The sequence below is a fragment of the Harpia harpyja genome, chromosome 18 (assembly GCF_026419915.1).
Source record: "Harpia harpyja isolate bHarHar1 chromosome 18, bHarHar1 primary haplotype, whole genome shotgun sequence".
In the NCBI taxonomy this organism is placed as follows: domain Eukaryota; kingdom Metazoa; phylum Chordata; class Aves; order Accipitriformes; family Accipitridae; genus Harpia; species Harpia harpyja.
The window spans coordinates 6,672,647-6,696,447 of NC_068957.1; the positions used below are offsets into that span (position 1 = coordinate 6,672,647).

Sequence of the window (23,801 nt, forward strand, 5' to 3'; positions counted from 1 at the left end):
TCAAAAGCATTCTGAATGATGTCAGATAAAAGTTAATAGGAAAAAGAAACCAACAGAAAGGCTATTGATACACCTTTAAAAAACGTAACACAAAAATAATTAACCATTGATTTCTTGGCATGTAAAAGTTCTATACAAATTTTAAAAATTTTATTTGCAGGTACTAACCTCTTGAAAAGCTCACTCTGTATTTACACTAATTATTTTAACAAGTTTATCTCAAATTAAAGCATATTTAAAACAATCATGATTGCATTAACTTTTCTACTTTAAATTATTACCCAATTAGTGCTTTATTCACATTTAAAAAACTTGTACAATTTATTACAAATATAAAACAGTGCAGTTTTTCATACATTATCCCAACTCTGAGACAAACACTTAAAAGACATGGAAAAAGATTTTGATTTCTATAAACATAACATTTGCATTACTCATACCCCTTTCTTCACTGTCCTCCCCTAACCCCGATTTAAAAAGATCAAACATACAACATACTGTAGGTTTATTTTTATTCAAAAAGTTACTGTCTCAAGACATAAATACAAATCAGAAAACAGTACAATTAGGACAATAGAATGTGGAGGACAACAGGTTAAGGTAAATATATAAAACATTTTTAGCTGGTTGAAAACAAAGCTGTAAGAACTGCTTTCACAAAGAAACACTCCTTCAAGAGTAAGAAAAATCAACTTAAGTTTAAAATCATATATACAGTCCTCTCAGCAGTTCTATTAAATGCAGTGGTGTGAAAAACAATATAGGCAGTACTTTTAGACATGAGAGTATTTATTTATGTAAAATGAGTTAGGCAGATCTAGTTTTGAGTTTGTTGTTACCCCATGACTTAGTAAAATAATTATATTTTATCATGATCCTTTAGATAATCTATGGTTTTTGGCTACCACAGCCGAATGTTTAATTTCTGAGTCTAAAAACAGGAAGCCTTTTTGTATTCACCCATTTGGGGAGATTCTTGTATTGCAAGCATATTAAGGCATGGAATGATTAAAATAATATACCTCAAGAACTGAGAGACAACTGACAAAAAATATACATATGTAATATAAGTTAATATTTCCTTTAAAATGATGTCTAGCTGCCTAAGCCTTGCAAAATGAGTCGATGTCAAAATGGCGTAGATCCACTTTCTGTTTTAGACCAAATTTAATTTATTTGTGAATGGACACAAAATGAAGTTTAAAGCTTAGCTTTCAAAGAATATTATGGGTTGTTTATGAATTTCTATTATCCAATCTAATTTACATACAGAGGAAATGTACTGTAACCTGTTAGAAGTATCTTTAACCTGAAGACTGCTTGCAAAGACAGATAGATAAAACAATATAAAATACAAATTTAAAAATCATTTTTAAAGCATGAATTCTCATGCTCTTCTATTTTTAAACATTGTTAAACTTTCAATATATTTCTGAAACCTCATAATTTTAAGTTGGAATTTAAAAGTAAGAAAAAACTAAACAAACTGCGCAATTATAAAATCAGCACCAATTTATATATATATATAATTTTATTTAAAATTTAGATCCCTATTCCCACACTCTAATAAGCTGTATAATTTTTGTTTAGAATTTTTCTGCAAACATACTACAATAAGCTTCTTTTATTTGGAGACAAAATACAGTGGCACTACTGGAAGGAATTTCACAACATTACATTTTTCTTAAAGGACAAGCAAACTTTCAGGGTTGGTAATGGGCAAGCATGACTGAGATCTGTTACTTTCTGGTAGCTCGTAGTTTATGGACCTTTCTGAGAAGGCTAGCATGAAGCTTTTGGAATAAAAGTGTGTTTTAGATTAAAAAGCTGTTAAAATTCTGCTTTATGTATTTTTTTTCCCATGATTAATTAATACAAACCTTCTGTTGCTGAAGTTTGCATTTAATTTAAAATACTGACACTCTTCTGGTTCTATCACTGTAGGAAAACCAATCCATCTATTATTTCAGTTCATGGACGTAAACAGCAATCCAGCAGAGCTCATGATTATTTAGTATAGCCAGCAAATGTATAGAGAGGGGCTCAAATCTGTACCAAACACCTCTCAGACTGTTAGATTAAAACTCAGAGGGAATACTTCTTATGATCCGGAAATAAACTGATAGCACATAAATAAAATATTGATTATTTTTTTCCCCAACAAAAAGTGTAGCTTATCCTCAAATTGTTTACTTGTCCTTTACATTTCTTTTTTTTCAGGCAAACAAAACTGCCCCTTCAATGCACTTGATCTTGAAAGCATGTCATTCTCCTTAGAGAAAAATCTGTTCAGAATTTCACTGTATCTACCACAATTTTGTATTGAAAAACTTCCTCTTCCACTTAGAAAATGACTTCACCACTGATTTATTTGCTGCTCTGGTATTAAAACATTGACACCCCAAGAACCTAAAAAAAAAGTTAGAAACGGTGTCAATTTGTAGTCTACTATACATTTAACAAAAACAAAGCAATTAGTATATGATTTAAGATTAAGACACTTCAAGATATGTTAAGGCATTGTAAGTTTATTTTTCTTCCAAACCAGATTCACCACACTTCTGATTTATGTAGTAATATGAAAAGGGCACCTCATTCATTAGAAAATATTTTTCCCACACTTGAAATTAACTAGATCCAGTAGGAATGTGATAAAGACTGTGCTTTAATTATTTTAGGTAATAATTGCAAAATAATTTTTAGTTAGTTGCCTAGCTTAGACTTCTTTGACAATGGCATTCTATTGGCCTTAACTTGAAATCAAGTGTGTAGTTTCCAGCAACTAAGCCTGGGACAAAACACTCTATACACCGGCTGCTGCTGTATCTGTGTTCATAAAAACAACAGGTCATCTCACAGCAGCTAGCCAGGACACAAACTTAATACTTCCTATTACGTATATCAACTCTGTCAGGAAGACAGTGAAAAAAAAAAATCAAACAATAATCAGGTAAAATGAAAATACTGTCCTTCAGGAGACACTGTGATTAAGTGAAGAAAAACCTTTCCTTGAAACAAAGAATCAGTTTCCACTTCCCATGTGGGAGCAAGCCATTTAGTTTTCTATGCCAATGGAAGTAGGTATCACCACTGATACACCAAAAAAACGCCACACCAAAACCCCAGAAGATCCAGGTCTTGTGACTGTCCTGCTTTTAGAGGACTTTATAAAATCTGAGAGAGCCGTGAGAGACTTAATTTTCCTGAACCTTAACACTGCTGTTCACATTTATCTGTTTACAAAGCAATTTTTATGGTTCTTGGTATTAAGTTCACTTTAGATGCATCATACAATATAGCACACTAAGACACAACTGCCTCTGGTGCCAGCAATAACTGGACACATCAAAAAAGGAGAAGACAGACTAAAATTTTGATCATAAACCATGTGCATCTGAATAAATTAAACCGCTTTATTATGTCTAGGTCTATTAAAAACAAGCGCAGCAACTCCAAGAATAACGGACCTCTGGAATAGATTATGTGAATAAAGCAAATTAACTTTATTCAGAGAAGGTTTTTTGCATTTATGAAATTGGGGTTTTTTACATTTTAAAATACTGACTGATAAATTCAGCTGATTTCAGACGGCTTCGTGTTGCCTCCTAAACTATCAGCAGAGCTTTCCTCCTTTAGGTAGTTAAATTCATTTAGGTGGGGTTTATGCTAAAGGGCAGCCGTGTGCTGCGATGCAGCTGTTTTCTGCAGTCCTGCTTCCAGGATCAGCACCCTTGCCGTGTCCTGCCTGGGAGAAAGGTTTGCTAGATGGTGCTCCCTTGACCGTACCAGCTCCTTTCAGTGCACCACTGCTCCCTCCTTGCAGCCGAACAGCATCCAGCTTGTTCTGCTGGCACGCCGAGGCAGGCCACCGCTGGGCGCTCGGAACTGGCTCCAAAAGCTTGCAGAGCAATGCCACTGTGACCGCCTGCCATCATGTGGTGATGCTCCCACACTGCAGCTAAGGAGCGCCCGGCAAATCCTGGGCTCCCGTGGGATGGATGGATGAGCAATGAGGAATAAAGTAACAGGAAAGAAACCTAGCTCACAGTAAACCTATTAAAACTATTGTTAATGAGCTTTGGACACTGAAAAGCCGAAAGGTTTCTGAGAGCAATGAAATGCACCTGTAGAAGACCAAGTTTTCAGCATTGTCAGTATAAAAACTGACTGCCATTTCACAGATCAATCAATTAAAAATCAAGAAGGGGAGGGGAAGGACTATTTTAAAACAGAACGTCAGAAAACAGGTGATATACTTTCTTGGTGTTACTTCAAGAACAGAACACACAACAGCTAGATGCATAACCTAATCTGATTCATTACTACTAAAGCAAAGGCCTACTAGTACAAAATATATGGATTTGCATTTAAAACAGTATTTAAGACTTCTTTCTCCCATAACAAGAACAGGTTCACGCTGCAACAATACTGTAAAAAAATACATAACCGTCTTCCAAATTCCACCAAGCTGTCCAAGATTCCCAGGAAGCCTTGTTGTACTGTCCTCTGCTGGCTTGCTGCAGCTTGTTATTTCCAGTGTAATTTTGTACCAGCTACACAAGGTCAAAAATGGCTGCATACATTACAAGTGGTTCAAGACAGAAGGAATCCCTCATGCAGATTTTTAAAAGAGAATAGAGACTGCAGATTTATCAAGTCGGAAAAAAGGGCAACTGCAAGCAGAAACTACAGACTTCGGATGTTTTGGACCTAAAACTTTATACGGAAAGAAAAAATACCTCTCATCTCTATAAACAGATATCTGTATTATCTCTACTTTCTCCATTATCTTACTTATGTACAAAAGTAAATATGCCAATTTTTTAAAAAAAGCAAACCATCCAATCCTGACAATTGGTAATGACATAAGAGTCACTGAACTAAGCTCATGACAATAGGAAACTTGCCTTTAATATTGTGTATGCACAATTTTTTAATTTTTTTTTAAAGCTCTTTGCTACCAACCTCTGCAAGGGTCTTTTCCATACCAGATGTGTTTTCTTCTCAGATTCAAAGGCTTTTGACTTTTACATAGCTACATATAAAGTATTAAGAACAAAAATCCTATAAACTTGCTAAGAACATTGACTACCTTAGAATTTATGAAGCTGAATTACAGCATAAAATATTTCACTGGCTGTACCAGTCTGCCAAAATAAGCTAATGAAGACAACCTAAAGATTGCATTCTTTCCATTTAAAATTTGAAGTAAGAGAGTACTGTAACCTGAAGACTGATTTTACGTTATTTTCCTCTTATGTAAGTTAACCTACCGATTCATCCATGATTGAAGCGGGGTCAAAGAAATCTGGTTTTAGTTCCGTTCTTTCTCTCCTGTTCTTTGACGGTGGCTTTAGAAAGCAAACAAACAAACATGTTAAATGTAATTTCAGCAAAAACCAAGAGTTTTTAAACTGTAAAAAATGAAGCTGAACTCTCAAGGGGTAAGAATTTACAGGGGATAAATGTTCATCTCACATTATTATTACAGGAAGTGTTCTTGCTTTTTGTATGGCAGTTTGAACAGATGGCACTTGTATACAGATAGTGGCACAGCTGTTTAAGAATGCAGAGATCAACAAGAATGATTTTTCTGTTTCACCAAAAGGAAAATTTGATTCAAATATCTACTTCAAAAGCAGAAACAGAAATCCAAAATCCACTAAAAAGACAAGTAGATTTCTTACTAGGTCTATGTCCATGGTGTCAAAATCCATGCCTTCATTGAGATCTTCAATCCGCCCTTCTGATGACATCATCACATCTTCAACAATTGGCTCTTCATCATCTTCCATTAGACTTGTGCCACGTCGACTGAAATGAAAAGAAAAAGCATATTGTTTAGCACTAAATCAAGTTAAGTTTTATCTGAATATTTAAAAAGCTAATGTTCAGTAAGTAACTGTCAACAAATGGTAATTCCATTAGATAGAAAAGAAATTAAGTAATTAAATAGATGCGTAACTACTACTAAAGAAAGCTGGTATTTAACCAGCTAGAAGATACTAAGAGAGCGCAGGAGAAAAACTAACAAAGATCAACTTATGGAACTTTGTGGTACATCTCTAAATGGGTATTCTGAGAGGCTGCGGGAATTGATAAGCAGATCGAAACCACACCTAATTCAGAGATTTCCATGCAAGTATTTATGCTCAAGCGAGAAAGAACCTAAGCTTTGCTACCTAAAGAAAAATTGTTCCTGCCTTATGACAAGGCAAGGAAGAACATCTTTGCGATAAAATGGATGCATAAATCCATTTTCAGACATTCCCACACAGTCCTTCATCCTTTTTCCTTGCAAATTCTACGTGCAACATCACACCTTACGCAAAATGTAAGGAGTCACTCTAGCATGTGTGACTAATTGCTGTCACTGTATTTAAAAAAAAAAAAAAAAAAAAAACAACCAAAAACCAAAGCACTGAAACTATGTTACATGAAGTACAGGTATTAAAGAATTAAAAACAAGCAGGGGAAAGATGTAGAGGTCCTCAATATATATGTCCATGCTTTTAGTTTACAACTTGTGCTTTTATTCTGTAGAACTACACAGCCTTCATTAAAACAGAGAACTCCTAAAACTAGTCTTCCCCTGCTCAGCTAAACTAGCTCTGGAACATAATTTCATCAGCATGCATGTCAAAATGCACACATGATGAATCACAGTGAAGTAAATGACACTACAGTAAGAATGTATGGCCTCTGAAGAACATTCTTTTATGAAATGTTAGACTGTCTTCATTGTCGTTCACAATACGGAGGACTTCACAAGGTTTTTGTGTGTTTGGGTTGGGAAGTTCTACAAAGACTGGTACTACAGGATTCCTCTCAACTTTGGTGTCAGTTTAGGTCAGACAAAATCTGTATCACTCACAGAAATGCTGAAGACAGCACTTTCTTTAAAAGGAATACTTTTTTTTAAATAAAAAAGCAGTTGAACTCTAAACTTACAACTCAAAAGCCAAAGGAGAAAGAAAAAGTAGAATTAAACTGAGCAGAAACTTTCTGCTTCACACATTGAACACCTATTTTAAAACTCATTTTTAGCGTTCTTTTCTAAAAATGAGTCTGCAGTTAGGAATACATAATGAGGATGTTTCACATGTGTTGATTATATGTATCTGCCACAGAGAGCATTCAGTTCAACAACCAGTTCCCTTTATTACAAAGCTCAATACTATTTAATTTTTCTGGAATTTTAGTTCAAAAATAAGCAAGAAATCAAACAGATCTATTCTGCTAAATGCATCACCATGCACTTTTACCACTGCTCTTCTAAGGCAATTTAAAATTTTAAAACACAGAAAAACTCTACTCAAGAACTAGAAGATGTATCCCTCTTAGAAGATAGAGGAGTAACCCTGCATTTAACAAACCCTCCCCAAACCACTGAAGGAACATTTCACTCTCACTCACATAGCGTGTTGCAAGTTGGTTCTCAGCTTGACGTAGTTCATCGCTGCCCTCTCCTGTTGTTGTCGCGCGGCTTCTTCCTGTTGCCTTTGAGCCAACATCCACGTTACTTGCGTGCTTAAAAAGACCATTATTCTATTTTAAACATGAACTGGTTTTGTGTATGAACACTAACACAAAGCAGACCTACTCATCTACGTACTTGTAATCGAGTGGAGCTTGGTGGTGTTCAGGCTGCATAGGATAGACACCCATATAACTTTCTTCAGGTCGCAATCTCTTGGGCTCCCTCATTATTGTGGAAGTAAGCTGAGGTGTCTGCATCATGACTGGTGTGTGCATTGTCTGCTCCCTGTTCAGCCACATACTGTCACTACTGCTGCTTTCTTCAGCTGGAAGGAAACAGAAGACATCGGTAAAATTTTTCAAACTAGTCTAAAGTTGAATGTTTAAACATGACTTAAATGCATGTACTTTCTGCTTACTGAGAATCAATTTCTTTACTTTTTGCCACAAAATCTTACATGTGCCCCAAAAGGTCTGGATTTATAACCCTTGGCTAGAGTATTTAAAATACTTTTATATTCTGTGACTTAACACAGCATAGCACCTTTATTTCCTTTTGTGAATCAGTGTTATGTTATTCAGACTCTTCAAATGAACAGTTTTCCCACCAAGATATATACATGCACAGAAGTTACTCTGTTCTAAAAAAAAAAAAATACATTAAAACATACAAATTCACTCAAGCCAACAAATAGGGATCGACATGTTTAGTTTATATGAATATCTACTCTAGTAAATTTTAAGATGAGGAAAGTTCTACCTTCAGGTACTTTCCGTTTTCCTGTTGCTGGCTTTGTCTTCTTATTTCTTACTGTAGATCCTCGACTACTAATTCCACTAATCACTGACATAGTATCATCATCCCCACCAGCTAATAAAGAGTTTCTGTAGGACATGAGAGGAAGCCACACATCTTCTCTTCGTAGAGACATCTGAAAGGTCATAAACTTCTCCAAGTAAACATACCTTTAAATAGAAAAAATAATTACAAAGATGCAAAATATGTGTAACAAGATGTTAACATGTCAAGATAAGTAACTACTGAAATTAACACCCAGTGCTCCTCATCTAGTTAACAAAAAGGCCTGACAACAGCAAATCCAGAGTATGACTTCTGTTCATCCACCATAAAATAACAAAGATAAATACAATTTACCCTTTATGATTATACTTAACTGTATTAGTGTAAAATTTATCTTGACATGCTGAAGATTCCTCTTTAGGTGAATGCAATACACATAAATACATACTTATTCAGCTACATGTCTTTTATGGTTATCTTTACAAATATTAAGAATATTAAGAAAGTACTTACACTGTTCTTTTGTCTTGTCTGAGAAGTTTGGAGGAGAACTCACTCAGAATATCAAGAAATGCCAAATTTAACGGTGGGTGGCTCTCACCTTGTGGATTAGGCTCCTTAAAAGCAAATTCTATGCCATCCCTAAGAAAAAGTTAAAAATTGAGTCACATAAAGCACAAACTAAATAAAAAGTTTTAAGCACTGGGAGCTATCAAAACTGAACACCTTTCCTTTACGTCAAGAAAGCAATAATTCAGTGTTTCCATATTGTGGCAAAAAAAGTGAACACTATTCATGATTTTAATCTGGACACACACTTTCTGTCATGATGTTTCTACCATGCATTTCAAGTTTTTTGCATGAGGCTAATGTTACCACCACTGACAATGAAGTGGATCAGTTCTTACTGTTACAGGTAAGACGTTAAAAACACTTTTCATCATAGCATCAACACTGCTATTATTTACAGGCTTATACAATGATGCTGAAGAACATCAACATTATTTAACATTTAGGTTTAATTCAGGGACAAAATTGCAGTCATCTCCTAATTTATAAATGGGCTGTATCATCTCTAGTGCTGATGCATTTTGTATTAACAAACTGATTGTGAAAGACTGAAAAGATATTTTAATGTTAGTCAAGAAGTGTTTACAAAAAGGGAAGTAATACAAAGCACACAATTACTTGTGTAACATAGCAATAGCTTCTCTTGTTTTCAACTGATCCAGTCCGAACGTTAAAGCAAAACGTCGAGCAAGTTCCTTTATGCCACTGAATGTCGGTGATGATCTGTCAAAATTATAACCATTTTCTTGAATCATTTCATTGAAAAGCTGTATGAAATGAAAAGAGAGATTTTAATTTATTAGAAGATTATGCCAAACTTTGGATCAATTGACACAGACCTAAGTTTCAGTAAAAAAGTTTTACAGCTTTTTTTTTTTTTTTTCATTCGACAACCCCAAAAGACAAACATGGAGGTTTAGGAAAGCCAAGTCAAACCTATCTTGAAGAGTCTGCACTTCAAAGTTAATCCTTGAAATGCACACTGTCCAAGCACACATCAAACTGTAAATATGTTGGATGACAGATTTCAGTACTTCCCTAAATGAGGTGTTCTAGAGTTTAGAATACTATAAGTTAGTAGGATTCCCTGATACATACACTAACAGAAAAGAAATGAACGGAGTAAATTCTCACCTGGTCTTTACTATCACAGTTTGTCAAACTACTACTTTCTAATTCCTTTTTTTGGTATCTTTTCAAAATACAAGTATAATGAAGAAATTCTAAAATGGAAACATGTCTTTAGGGAAGTTGCCAAAGACACCAGAAACTTAGCAACTGAGAATCAGACTTTTAACTATTCATCAATAGTTGACAAAGCTGAACTTTACAATCTTTTTTTTCTTTGATGAATCCTTTTCTCATCCTACTGAATTTGACTGTAATTCTCTTGTCAATTTTTCTATTACTTTCTAATTTTGTCTAACACACGCTTCACTCTCTCATATAACACAGAATAAACCAAAACCAGACTTACTAGGGCTATGAACATTAACTTTTCGTTTATAGATATGTTTTGGCCCATAGTCGCATACTTTTATGTTGGTGTAGCTCACTGCAACTTAGTTATTCCCTTTATCCACTATCACTTGAAGTATTTCTTCTCTGGTTAGTTTCCTTTTTAAGAAGTCTTCCTGGAAAAAATGCTAATTACATGCTTAACTTTACATGTGAGGGGTTTTTGTTTGTTTGTTTTATAATACTTGGGTCCCCTCATGCCACTATTCTTACTGCCATATTAGGACTCTAACTGCCTCCCTAGTGCATAACTGTACTTACTACATTCACTTCCTGTCTGCCCTTTAAAACGTAAGGGTAGCATTTACCCAATATCACAAAAAATTGTGAACTCTGGTGAAATGTCAGCAAAAACTGTAGGAGTATTTAGCTGCATATTTTATGTTGCAGTTCCACGAGCTACTTAAAGTCATGCTGCTACCAAAACAAAAGGCCTCATCCTCCCTTGTACTGGCAATATCCATACAGATAAACCAGCTTAGGGGCTTCATTAAAGACTTTCTCTGGTTAGTTCTCAATCAGGATCAATATCTAGATCTAATATATCCACTATGTGGCTCTATGACGTTCTAGTTAAAAAAAAAAAGTGTGGGGAAAGAGCGGACAACTTGGAGTACGTTTTTCCTTTCAACAATAGCAGAGATCTATGTTGGATTACAGTGGTTTGCAGAGATATCGCTTTATTGTTCTGATCCTGTAAATAAGATACATGCAGATGGTTCATGTGAGCAGATGAATCCGACTCTGACCTCGACTGAATTCATCAGGTCTCCACACAAACAAGCTCATTTACTGAAGAGAGCATTAAATCATGTTTTAATTTCAAAGATGGGTGAAGCCCCTACCAAACATTAAAAAATACTGAATTACTAAAACTTCCCATTACTTCCCAGAATAGTTTAAAAACAACAACAAAAAAACCCCCAACAACAAAACACCACAACAAAAAATCCCAAAGCAAAACAAACAAAACAAAGAAAAAACACAAACAAAACCACAAACCCCCACCACACAGGCAGGAAGTCTTTTCCCTTGTTTAGCTGTTCATGAATAAGTAAACTAGCCATTTCACAACACATTTCTAAATATGTGACTCAAACTATTGTTTTCGAGTTAAGAAGGTATCACAGACTTTCATTTCGTATCACATTCATTTTGTATTTATCGGCCTCTCAAGTACACTTTTTACAACGCAGTATTTGGTAAGTATAGGAAGACTTCTGGCAGTTTTTCAAATAGTTGCAGAAAATGTGTTTCAATTTAGATCCATTAATCCCTACCTTCCATAAGAATTTCTTCATTAATACCTCACACTAGCTACTAAACAACAGGACATGATCTACAGTATGGAATTTCATGCATAAAAATATTGTAAATCATTCTTACCTGCTGCAAGCTAAGTATAAGCGTTTTAGCACACTGGATTTTGTCTATCTGTCTTGTTTTACTCATCGTTTCTTTAATAATATCACCATAGTCATTGTAATACTAGGAAAAAAATAAAAAAAAGGTTAACTTTCGATTTTAGTTGAAAATGTTAACAACTACTGAATTCTTCAGAGAACAACATCTAAGATTTGCTATTTTAAAAAAATTTTGAACATTTTCAAAGGGAAAAAACCTAACGTGTTCATGATTACATCATCAAAATTATATCCTAAACCACCTCCAAAATGATAAAAAAAATAATCAAATCAGAAAGAGTATCCACTTCTTTTCAACTCTTCTCCTTAGTATTACTTTAGAGGCAGAATGACCTATTTATGTTCAAGGCCATGACACATTTGTTAATGACACATGTTCACCCCTTCAGGGTACAAGACCGGAATCTAATCTTTTTAGTAACTCCTACAACTCTGGTGGGGAGTTTTCTATTTTCTCTGCTGAAAGGAAGCACTTAAGCATACTGTCATAGCCATAATTTTTCCAATTAAGACAGCTGCCTGTTCAGTTCTTTAAGTATTTCAGGTTCAATAAAGACCCAATTAGTTATTTAGAGATTCAAAATATAAGTAGGGCACTCAGACAAAAGCAGGCTGCCCAAATTTTAAATTTTTTTTTAAGGTAATCACCAAGGAGCAAAGCTGTATCATGTTCACAAAATGAGAACTTGCATTATTGTGCAGCTGTGAATCCCAGGAGCCAAGAAGGGGTTTTTATATTTAAATAAGATAGAAACAGATATAAAGATCACCTTGGGGGGGGGGGTGGGGTGGGTGGAGGGCAACAGCAGGCAGGCAGTGGGTGGAAAACACAAGTTTTTTTTCTCTTCTACAAAGTTTAAGCTGAAATTATTTGATGAGGCTAGCCATCATCGAGTTGATCTTTGTGAGAAGATTCTCAAAAGGCCTGCTAAACTAATAACTGAATTAAAAATATACCATTGATCAGGATAAGAAAATAAATCTATTAAAAACACCGTAAAAATAATTATCAGGTTTCCTTCCTTCCTCCCCACACATTGGAACTGTGAAACTGATCTCAAGTCATTTTATTCCCTTCTTATGGAAAAAGAACTTTTGAAGGCCTACAAACTACCAACCGCGGAGTTTTGAATTCTTCACTTTTTGCGTCAGTTATCTTGTAAGGTAAAAAATAAATAATAATTATAAAATTCACAGCTACAGTATTCTGGTAATTTTATGAAGTATCACTACTAGGCTTCAGATTTACCTTCATATATTGCTTGAAAATGTCTGCAGCTGTATTCATTTCCACCACAGTATACACAATGAGTTTACAGAAAGCTGCAAGTAGATTTCTTCTTTTGTGCAATGCTTCAATTTTGCTAGCTTCATCATCTTGCTGTCCATCTAGAAAGAGTTCAGAACATGAAGACTGTCGGGTTTAAATACTTCATATTTAAGCATTTATATATAAAGATATGTGGGCTAATGGTCAGGATTCAGAAAATCAAATCTCAATTCTGACGGCAGTGCACTTTATTGCCTACTGACAAGGCTTTTTTCCTGATACAGAAACATATATATTTGTGCCTGTTAAACCAAACCTTTATCACGATTATCCTAGATGTCCCCAAAACATAAAATGCTTTAATCGGCTGCTGACATTTAGAAGACAAACCTACCTCCATGCCCATGCACACCTCTCAATGCCAAAAAAAAAAAAAAACAAAACCCCAAACAAAAAACAACCACCCCACAAAAAAAGCATAGGCCAACAAATATATTAGGTAGAAGGCAAATAATATAAAGGAAACGTAAGTTTTGTACAAACCTGCACTATTATTATCATCATCCTGATCAATGAAGACATGATCTAAAATAAAACTGAGTAGTTCAGATTGCAATGAAGAATCAGGAGTGTAAACAAGTGGCTCCAACATGTCACGTCCTCCTGTCATAATCTGATGACTGAAGATCATCAACACATCACACAGAATTGTGAAAGCCTATTAAAAAGAAATCCTAGTGAATACTCGCTTGGAAACTGGATTTTATTTAGAATAATGTATTTCCACTTAACAAAATACTTAAGAACCCAATGGTGTACACAGGTCACTTAAGTCAACAACTACACAGGCCAACTGGAAGTTAAAATGTGCATAGTTTCTTATAGGAGGTTGCTGTATGAAGACTGGGTCTCCAAATAAAAACATTGCACAGATGAAGCCAACTAAATATCAACACATTGTGAGATTAAAACATGAAGAGCCTGAAACTCCCCAATTCTGCCTGATGTATACTACATTAGGTCACTACAGAACTTTGTGGACACCAACCACAGTACAGTCTCCTTTTATCTTTTTTTTTTTTTTTTTTTTAAATTGTTTCGATCACATTTGTAAAACATTTAACAGCTGAGGTCACTCAATCCCTTTAAATCCAAAAGTATGTCTTGCTTCCAAAAAAGCAACCACCTCTTCATTTTGCTGGCTAACTTGTGCATCTGACATCAGATTTAAATGTCTGTACTCCACCTCCCTGGAAAGTTCAAATGTATCGGTACCTAGACTGTCATTCTTCAAACTAACAGACCAAGGCAACACCCTGCTTAGTGCTGCACCTCATCACTTTCACTCTAATCTCTTCAGTACTTCCATTTTAATGAACAGATTTGTTCTTTAACTCCTCAAAGCAAATACTACCAATTGCCTGGCCACAAAAATACATATGCTCCTCTGAATTTCCTTGTGCCCTTTCATGAGATTAAAGAAGGAAATCAGAACTATGGCTACTGTACCCTATGTGACTCAGGCAGTTCTAGTTTCCAGACCATTCACCTGAGACTGAGACCTCAGTTTTGTTACTCACGCTTTCACACCTGACACATTGAGATTTTGACACTAGATAGCTCTCCAACATAGAACATGCCTATTCAGTTCCAGGAATATTCTTGTTATAGCAAGAGTTTCAAAAGCTGCAATTGTGCAACTCAGTGGACCAGATTTTCAACTTCAAGCTCAACCAGGTTATTATTACCTTTAGCAGCAAAAAGGCTCCTGGCTTTCTATTTGTTTAATTAAAAAGTATCCCCAGAAGATAGTCTGGTCCTTCCCCCACAGAAAGATACTTTATTTTTCTCATTTTAGCATTCTAAAGGTTGTTAAAGGCATTTACTTAGAATTAATCCTGTTATCAGTAACCTGTGCTCTTCACTGGAACCTGAAAGCCCTCAGTGTCCCAGCTAGAGACCTATTTGACAACAGACTGGAAGAGACTTAGGCCCTACAGTTTAACCTTTTCCTTTGACCCTGTTACCCTCACAACTAAAGATAAGTATTTCCCAAGATGATGTCTCAATTCTTTTTGAAACAGAAGAAAAATAAAAGACAACCCCCAAAACCTTCACACCTGCATTTTCTTCAAAAAAGCCAGGACTTTTGTCTCCTGCCCGAAATGTCAGGCACTACTTGCATGGACTAAATACCTACATATTTTATGTCTAAAATATCCAAGAACTTAGTTCCAGCTAAAACTTTCCCCCGTAAAGGACAACTACATGAGGGACTGACTATAAACCTGGTAAAATGAAGACTGCTCACATCTTTTCTGAGCAGTACATTATTTTTGAGGCTTCCAAGCATTTCCTAGAATGGTCTCCAGGTATTTCTGAACAATACTGTTAACAATTGACCAGTGTGTACGTGTACCTAAGGGTGACCACAAAAAAGAAATACCACTTCCCAACAAAAAAAGCCCCTAGGTTACGGCACATACATGTGCATGCATAAAAACAGACACACTCATGTTAAGTACCCATTCTTTTTCTCCTGATTCAGAGATCCCAAAAAACCTGGGACTCTGAAGAACTGAGGAATATATTCTGTATGCAGCATCATGGTGAAGGGAAACAGACAAGTTGCTCCTGTATGTTCTCACACGTTTACAGCAAGAGGAAGAAAGTTGTTTTCACTGTTCTTGAGTGGATGGGCACATATATATCATAGTACAGAATGCATTCAAAGATAGAACTAAAAAAATAACTTCTCTCTTTTAAATAGCTGTCCCTAGCTCTTCCAGCTCAGTGTCTATGAATCCACAATCAGCTCCTCTGGAGGTGTGTGTCATGACCACATGGTAAGCAAGAGCTTTGAAACGGAACTCTCCCACCTAACTTAAAAACCACAAAGCTTCTACGGTACACCGGCCCAGTCATTGTTTAAAGAAACAAACAAAACCCCCCTTTGAATAAAAGTTTATGCTGCCTAAAATTACTAGAAAGAATCAAATTTAAATTCATTCTGAAATCCTACCTAAATTACCTAAAGGAGGGCAAGCATAGAAGTACAGTAGGTATTCACACTCGAAGAGCATTCAGCCTAAACATCCAAGATGCACCACATTCCCACATAAGCCCTAAAAATATTAGCAAGAGGAACTTTTCAACTGCTTTAAAAGTATAGTATTAGAAGACTACAAGGATAAACAACAATCACTAACCTGTTCCTTAACAGCAGTGTTTACATTGGTCAGGTAGTGTTGACAGATTTGACAGAACACTCTCATCTGCTTCTTTAGACGTAGAAGATCCTCCTTTAAAGAGAAGGATTTCATATAACTGTTTTGCTTTTTCAATTTTATAGTCACATTTAGTGTACGCATTTTCACAGAGCTATCCACCACAGGCCTCATATGTAGTCATAACATTCAAGTCCACTGCATTATTTAAAAATCACTATTACAAATAAAAATAGCAAGTAGCAATTTCCTCAATTTTGTCATCCTGTGTACCACAAAAAGAAATGGAAGTTGGGATGAAAACAGTGAAGTTATTTATTAATAGTAAATCCGCCCCCCCAAACCAAACCTAAAAACACCCCACCAACCACCACCACCCCCGCCGCCAAAAAAAACCAAACAAAACCAAAACCCAGAGCAGAAAGCATTTTCTCTTTAAAATATCTGTATTTTCAACCTAGAGGATAGATTTTAGGTAGCTGTTTATAACTAACCCAGACAAGGCTACATGGTATTATTTTATTTTTTTTTAACTCACTGCTTCGGGATAAAGTAAAATGTCAGGCGAGAATTGGGGTTTTCTTCCCCTCTTCCGCGGGGGGAGGGGTGGGGGGGGTAGCTTTATAAGTGTTGCAATAACTTCCAGAAAAGTAGATTATTGAGCAAATAAAGTATCAAATTGGTAAAAATACCACCCACATATGTGGCATAGTTGGTGTTACTCAATCATGTGAAGATTCTAGCCCAAGCAGAACCGGGGAAGTCATATTACAAAAGACCAACTGTGTACCAGCATCACTCCAGATCAAGAAGAAATACCCCTGAGAAGTTTAAAAACTATGCATGCAATCTAAACCAAAACAAGGCTCTCCCTTCAAGAAAGCAGGTAACACACTGGTACAGGGTGTCATTTAATCTCAACAGGAATCACAAAAGCAATAGCTGCTTCTTGACTATGAGTTTAAGTATAATATGATTTTAGAACACCTTCACTACCTTTTCTCTCAGCATTTACCATTCAGATTACTATACTGATGTTAAGAGAATTACACATGGGAATATTTTCTTTCCTTTATACAGAATTATTTGTTTAAATTTTAATAAAAATTAAACTATTTATATAGTCTTTTATTTTAGCAGCCTGTATTATGAAGTTAATTCCCATACTTAAGTCGACCTGTTCACAAGCGGCACACACTTAGTTACTTTTGTCACAGAAGAAAAACCAACACAAAAAAACCCCAAACCTGCAACCAAAACCAAAACAAAACAAAAAAAAGCATCTTTAGGCACAGTACATTTCCATCACTTCTGGTTCTGTGCTTCAACTTCTTTGCTATTGTGTTCCATCGGCATTGAACAGAAATCAATGGAACTTCTGTATGTACCAGGTATATTTGGCAGCAGCCAAGCAGTTACATACAATAAAATAGTTGTGGTTCAGAAGCTAAACCTACAAAAGCTTTAATTTACCATATTTTTTATTATACAGGAGCAGAAAATGGTCTCAATAAAGGACCACTTTTCAAATAAGTTCTTTTCATTCCTGCTGAAAGCATTACAAATTACATTTTACTGCAAAATAGCTAAGTTAATCTTCATTTCTAACCTAACTCTGCAGTATTTTGCTCAGCTTCTGCCATCAGGCTTGTAATAAACCTTTAATCACTATTACAAAAAACTCAAGACTCCTGTTTACCCTTTAAAGAATAAGATAACAAAGCCTCCAAATCCTTCACTCGCATAAGTGGCTCTCAACAACTATGCATCCCCTTCAGATCTGGTATTTTCTGTTTTGGAAATGTTAAAAGCCTTTAAAACCTAGATGGTAAACTAGCTAGCCAGTCAGTGTTGAAGAAGTTCACATTTATTTAAGACATCTTCAGACTGTAATTACTGAATCAGTAAGGCCACAATTATACATTGGACTAATGATGTCTTAACATGAAAAAAAAGAAAAACCACCATAATCTCAAAGGTGTTATCTGTTATAAAAACCATTAGTACAAGTTACATAGCATGCTTCTCCACTCCTGTATCTACCAGAAGCTCATACTACCACACCCTAAAATAAAGAAAAAAGAAATAATTTATACATCCTCACATTAAGTTTATTGTAAAAATGGATTAATTACAAATTACAATTTATTGATTATAATTTATTAATATTGTGAGTTCTCTTTGTTTTCTCCCTAGTAAATTATGACAGATGCATAAAATTTCTTTTTCTTAAATTAATTAGAAGTATGGCAAGCAAAGTCTTTAAAAAACCTCAAGAATTTACTTATTTCATCTCTGACATAAATATGGGATGTGTTATCAGAAACTCCAATAACAAAGTGCAACTCCAGTGTAAATTCCAGTGAAAGAGCACAAAACGTACCCTTCTTACAGAGCTGTAGAAGGTTTCCAGAAAAAGTATGTTTGACTGTAACTTTTTTTTTGTTAGAGAAATCATCAAAATGTTTCAGCACTTACGAACTCTGTTCCAAACTGTCTAGCCTTTCAAAAACCATATTTCATTAGGCAGTTCGCACATCAAACGACCTAATCACCCTCTTCAAGCAATGCTGTCCAGTGCATACAAGAAACCTTAATCCCTCCTCCAAGATTTTTCAAGAAGTGAAATTAGAAAGATGACATTTGCCAGAGTTCTGCCCTTCAAGATTACTATACATAGAACCAGAACAGGCCCTCTTATGATTCCCTCAGAAAGTTTGAAATTTAACTTAATCTTTTCACATCTTTATTTAACAACACATTTAAAAGACTGATGAAGAGCAAAGTTTGATTGAAACATACTGAGCAATAAGAATACTACGATAGTGTGCAAATTCTTGTATCTCACTGACTTGTCACTGATACTTCACAGTTTGCAAACAAATTCAAACCCACTAAAGAGTAGTAAGACTGACTATACAGTTTTGTAATTGGTAGTCTACCCCTCCTTACCATTGTTACTGTGCCAGACTAATAGGTATTGCATTTATTTACTACAATTACTTTAGAATTCTGTCAAGTTAAACATAATATTGACATTTAAATAATAAAAACACAACAATTTAGAGAAACACTAGGTTTAAAAGGCAAGCATTCCACTACTAAAACTATGGCTTTTTAAGAACTTATTAGAAAAGCAGGTTTAGGCAGGTATCAGTATAAAAAAAAAAATTCTTAGTCTCAATTCCATCACAGTTCCCACTTGATGATACTGCAGGTATGTACAAATATTTACTAATATAACTGGAACAAGGCATACCTTTGTGGAACTGCTTTCAGTAATTTTTGCTAGCTGCCAAAGGATTACATAATGAGTACACTGCAGTGCATGAATAACAATCTGAAATCAAAAGGAAGAAACACATTAGATGACAAAGCCCAATAAAAGACAAGCTATCTACTGTTGTACCTAAAGAACACATTTTAACTACAGACCTGTTCTGGCATGTCTCCATTTTCAATGCCAGTTTTCAATAACTTGTAGTTGCAGCCAAACAAGTCCCATCTTGATAGATCATGAGCACTGGAAGCATTAGAAATGAAGCAAAGATGTAATTTAACACCATTTCTGCAACTTGATGTTAACAACTACTAAAAGCTTTACGGGTCAAACAAACAAACAAATTTAAAAAAAAAACCTACCCCACAAATACCCCCCCAAACGCCAAACAAAACCCCCAACGACACCACAAAAAAAGCCTGAAGCAAAAAAAACCCCAATTTCCATTTTGTATACATTTCTTCATATATTCAAAATGCGTCATGTTCTGCACAACTCTCGTTCACACTAAACACTCCAAGTTACACTAAAAAAACCCCAAAACCACCCCCCCCAAACCCTGACAGATGTTTGCAGAAGCCTACTTACTTGTGAAAAGCAGTGATTCTCTTCAGTGTTGACAAGACTTGATATGCATCATCTTCATCAGGTTCTTCCCCCTATTTAATAATCATATAGTAAGATATCCCAAGCAATGTATGCTAAGAAAACTAGGGAACTCGATTTAAAAAAACCCGAACAACAACAAAAAAAACCCCAAAACAAACAACAACAAAAAAAACAACAAAAAACCACCGAGCTCCGAAACAGCCCCCCCCCAACCAAGAACAACCGGGGGAGGGAGGAGAGAACTGCATCTAAATGAATTATCAATGACGTAATTGTTTTCAGTAGAGTTAAAGAGTTAAGAGAGAGTGTAGCAGTTTATGTTTAGAAATAGCAGCATAAGGAGAAAAGGGAGGGGGGTGGGGAGGAGGGACAAGGGAAAAAAAAGAAAAAAGTCTAGGATAGTGGAATACAATGTATTATGTAGGTGCTTCCATATTCTCTGAAGAATCCAGCAGAGGCCACTGTCAGACAATAGATACTGGACTAGATGGGCCACAGGTCAGTACCTCAATCTTACTTTAATCACAGAAAAAAGTCTCTGAGAGAGGTAAGGGAAGTGTTTTGTTCTAATTTTCCCACAAGTTCTAACAAACTTGCATTTGGAGAAAAGAAAAAAAAAAAGGAGTAAAAAGGAAAGAGTCCAAAAAGTAACTATTTCAGTACACAGGATGACCTAAGGTCACAGAAACTCCTCAGTGTATCAGACATACTGCAAGTCCAACACATTTTACTGTCCTGTAATTGCACAACCTTATCAAAGCACTATGGATTTCAACACGTCTACCAGAGTATTTGCCATTTTCCTTCAAGCCAACCATCTGACATTTCATTTCCTTGCTTTATCTCTCATTCTTTGCCTCACAAAGGAGGAAATAAATGGATTACTAGGCATATTTCTTACATAGTCCACATATGTCTAGGTTTCTAGAGTGGAATCCTAGTTCAGGCCAATAAGCAAGAGGAACAGGAGCAAAGCTTGATAAAGGAAGTCTACATCTGAGAACTGTGGAGAATAAAGTCATCAAAAAGACACTTCCCATGCTCCTTATCACAGATTAGGAGAAGGAGGAACAAGTTTTGTCTGAATGTCTGAGATCCCACATAGTGAAGTTAAATACTGTACCAGAAAATTCTCATTCTTCAGATTAGCACAGTGTGGGAACAAAGTGATTTTAAAACTACTAACTGCATCTGCTTCCATTCAGGAAGGGAGGGGGAGTGTCTTCTAAAGACCGTGATATTTAAACAACAGCAACATGCAATCACATGCAAGACTAGCAACATTAGTACATCTGAGGAGAATCCTAGTGGAATTACAATGCTACATCTCTCAAAAACATGAGCTTCAAAACCTAAAGGTGAAGAGTTTACATGATTTCATAGTTTATCTGAAATTTCTCTCAAATTCTCAAAACACGCTTGTCAAAAGGAGATTAAAATTAAAGACTCACTGTCCTAATACAAAAGAACAGTCTGAGTTCACATAATTACAGCAATGATACTGTTGTATTATTGTGCTTGACTTAACCGTTTTGAAAGTCAGAGGGAAGTTCCCATCCCTAAGTCACTGACTTGCATAGGAAGGCAGAAAAACACACTGGAAATATTTACAGGGGCAGGAAAAGTTGATCTTGCACATTAAAATACCTCTTGCAGGAAGTCTTCAAGAAGTCGATTAAACTTGTCTGCCAGTTCATCTATTAACTGACTTCTTGCAATGTCAACCCTGTTGAAGATTGTGAATTCTTCATTACAGAGAGCGTGGTATGTTTTTGAGCAGGCTTCCAAAACATCTATATCTGTGTGCTTCTCCACAATATCCCGGATTTGTCGCAGTAAGGCATCCAAATGCTACAAGAAAGATAAGGCGTGGAAAAAACCAAACGTATTCAAACATATATAAACACATGCTTATTTGTAATAAACCTTAAGGAATTTTAAATGATAAATTCCATTTATTACTTTTGTAATTATGATACAGAACACAAAACACTTCTAGAAAGCTGGTGAAGCGTCTGAGTAAATTAACCTATTTAGCAAAAATTAAGTAGGAGTTTGTCAAAGGCTAAAGATTCAATGCATTTTAAAGTCATTAAAAATTTGCAATTGTTGGTACGGTTTTATCCAACACTTGAATTTGCAATGACAACTGAACAACACAGAAGCATTTCTCTCCCACTCACACAAACGTTTATACATGGTCTTAAAAGCTGTATAATTGAAGATTTAGTTTCATAACACTCAAGTGTCAGCACTGAAACCAACTTCAGTTGTTCTTATATGCCTCCACTCAACCCGAGTTGCTCACTGCTGCTCTATCATTGCTAGTCTATGCTGTCACCTAAACATTTTATTACTTTTTTTGACCCTAACGATTTCCAGCTACTTGCTTCACAATACAACAAAATAGTGCATCTGAGAAGGAGAAAGTAAAGATGAGAACAGCTTACACCAACTTCACCACCGTAGCAGATAAAATGAGAGCAGTAACTACGTAATTTGTGATCTGGTAGTTTTCCCCTTTTTCATGCAATGAAGATGGTGGTTAATTAGTTTCAGTGACCAGAAAAAGAAAACTTATCAAGCTATTTCTACAAGCTTTATTTGCAAGCAGCATACCTCAAACGTGACCATAACCCAACAATAAATGCTCTTGCATAAAGTTCATTTAACTGGCAAGATTCTTTCTTACAAACTCCCCACACAGGCCTTGGAAAACTCAAACTTTCAGTATCTCTAAGAACAGCAGTCAGTCACAGCTCTGAAGTCCAAGTCTCACTCTCAATAAGGGTTATGATAAACAAAGTCTCACTTACACAAAAAACCACACCTACAATGGTGACTGAAATTCCAGTGACTAAGTCTAAATTCTGTTTTTTCTCCTTTTGTGTTAAGTGTTATTGAATGTTACCTTACCTTTTCTAATCGCCCTGTTGTATAAATTTCCAAATCGAAGTACTGCGGTAACTGCAGTAAGTTGGTGACTTTTTCTGCATCTACAGAATACTGTAAAATTGACACGGAAAAAAGTTTAAATTAAAAAGTCTTGAACAACAAAATTTGTTACAGAGCAAATATTAATAAAGACTAATAAGAAAAAATTAAGACTTGTGCCAGCTATACAGTTAGTTACAGAGACTATATTCGTTAACATTTCAACAACAGTCCACTGGCAAGAAATAAAATTAAACCTACCTTTGCTAGCAACTGAGGAAGTGCCACTGCAAAAAGTTCAGTAATTTTTGTCCTGTCATCCAACTGGGTTTTCTTTTCCTTTGCTGTCAGCACCTAAAATATTGGTATTGTGAAGATTTTACAACTGAAAGTTCTGGTGCAAAGTTTCATAATCATTAATGAAATGACAATTAGGTACACAGACCTTCTAATATCACTGTAAAATATCAATGTAAATAAAAAAAAAGGCAATAAAAAAACCACTGAGGATTCAAAAAATGCAATTTAAAGTTACACCTAATACTATTGAGATTGTCACTTCTGTTTTCAAGATAATCTAGAACAAAAGGTTTACCTTCCCTGCAACAAAATACCACCATCAAAATGCTTTTCTTGACAATGAAAGAACAGCAAATGTTTCAGTTTACTTAGGATTTGTAACGGTATT

The 23,801-nt window shown here is 35.4% G+C and overlaps 1 protein-coding gene across 5 annotated transcripts in view; it reads right to left on the reverse strand.

Moving 5' to 3' along the window:
- Positions 1–495: 495 nt before the first annotated feature.
- STAG2 (stromal antigen 2) overlaps positions 496–23,801 on the reverse strand; it is an 80,941-nt gene continuing 57,635 nt past the window's right edge. For 2 of the 5 annotated variants that reach the window (XM_052813639.1, XM_052813640.1), the window contains exons 17-34: positions 23,375–23,467; positions 23,096–23,185; positions 21,827–22,030; positions 20,159–20,229; positions 19,726–19,813; positions 19,550–19,630; positions 16,273–16,365; positions 13,607–13,781; positions 13,043–13,182; positions 11,756–11,857; positions 9,470–9,618; positions 8,795–8,923; positions 8,240–8,445; positions 7,616–7,805; positions 7,417–7,530; positions 5,688–5,814; positions 5,274–5,351; positions 496–2,409 (exon numbers count right to left, since the gene is read on the reverse strand). In XM_052813639.1, the coding sequence (XP_052669599.1) occupies positions 2,386–2,409; positions 5,274–5,351; positions 5,688–5,814; positions 7,417–7,530; positions 7,616–7,805; positions 8,240–8,445; positions 8,795–8,923; positions 9,470–9,618; positions 11,756–11,857; positions 13,043–13,182; positions 13,607–13,781; positions 16,273–16,365; positions 19,550–19,630; positions 19,726–19,813; positions 20,159–20,229; positions 21,827–22,030; positions 23,096–23,185; positions 23,375–23,467 (2,154 nt within the window). In that variant the 3' untranslated portion in view covers positions 496–2,385. The other 3 variants (XM_052813643.1, XM_052813641.1, XM_052813642.1) reach the window with 3 other exon arrangements.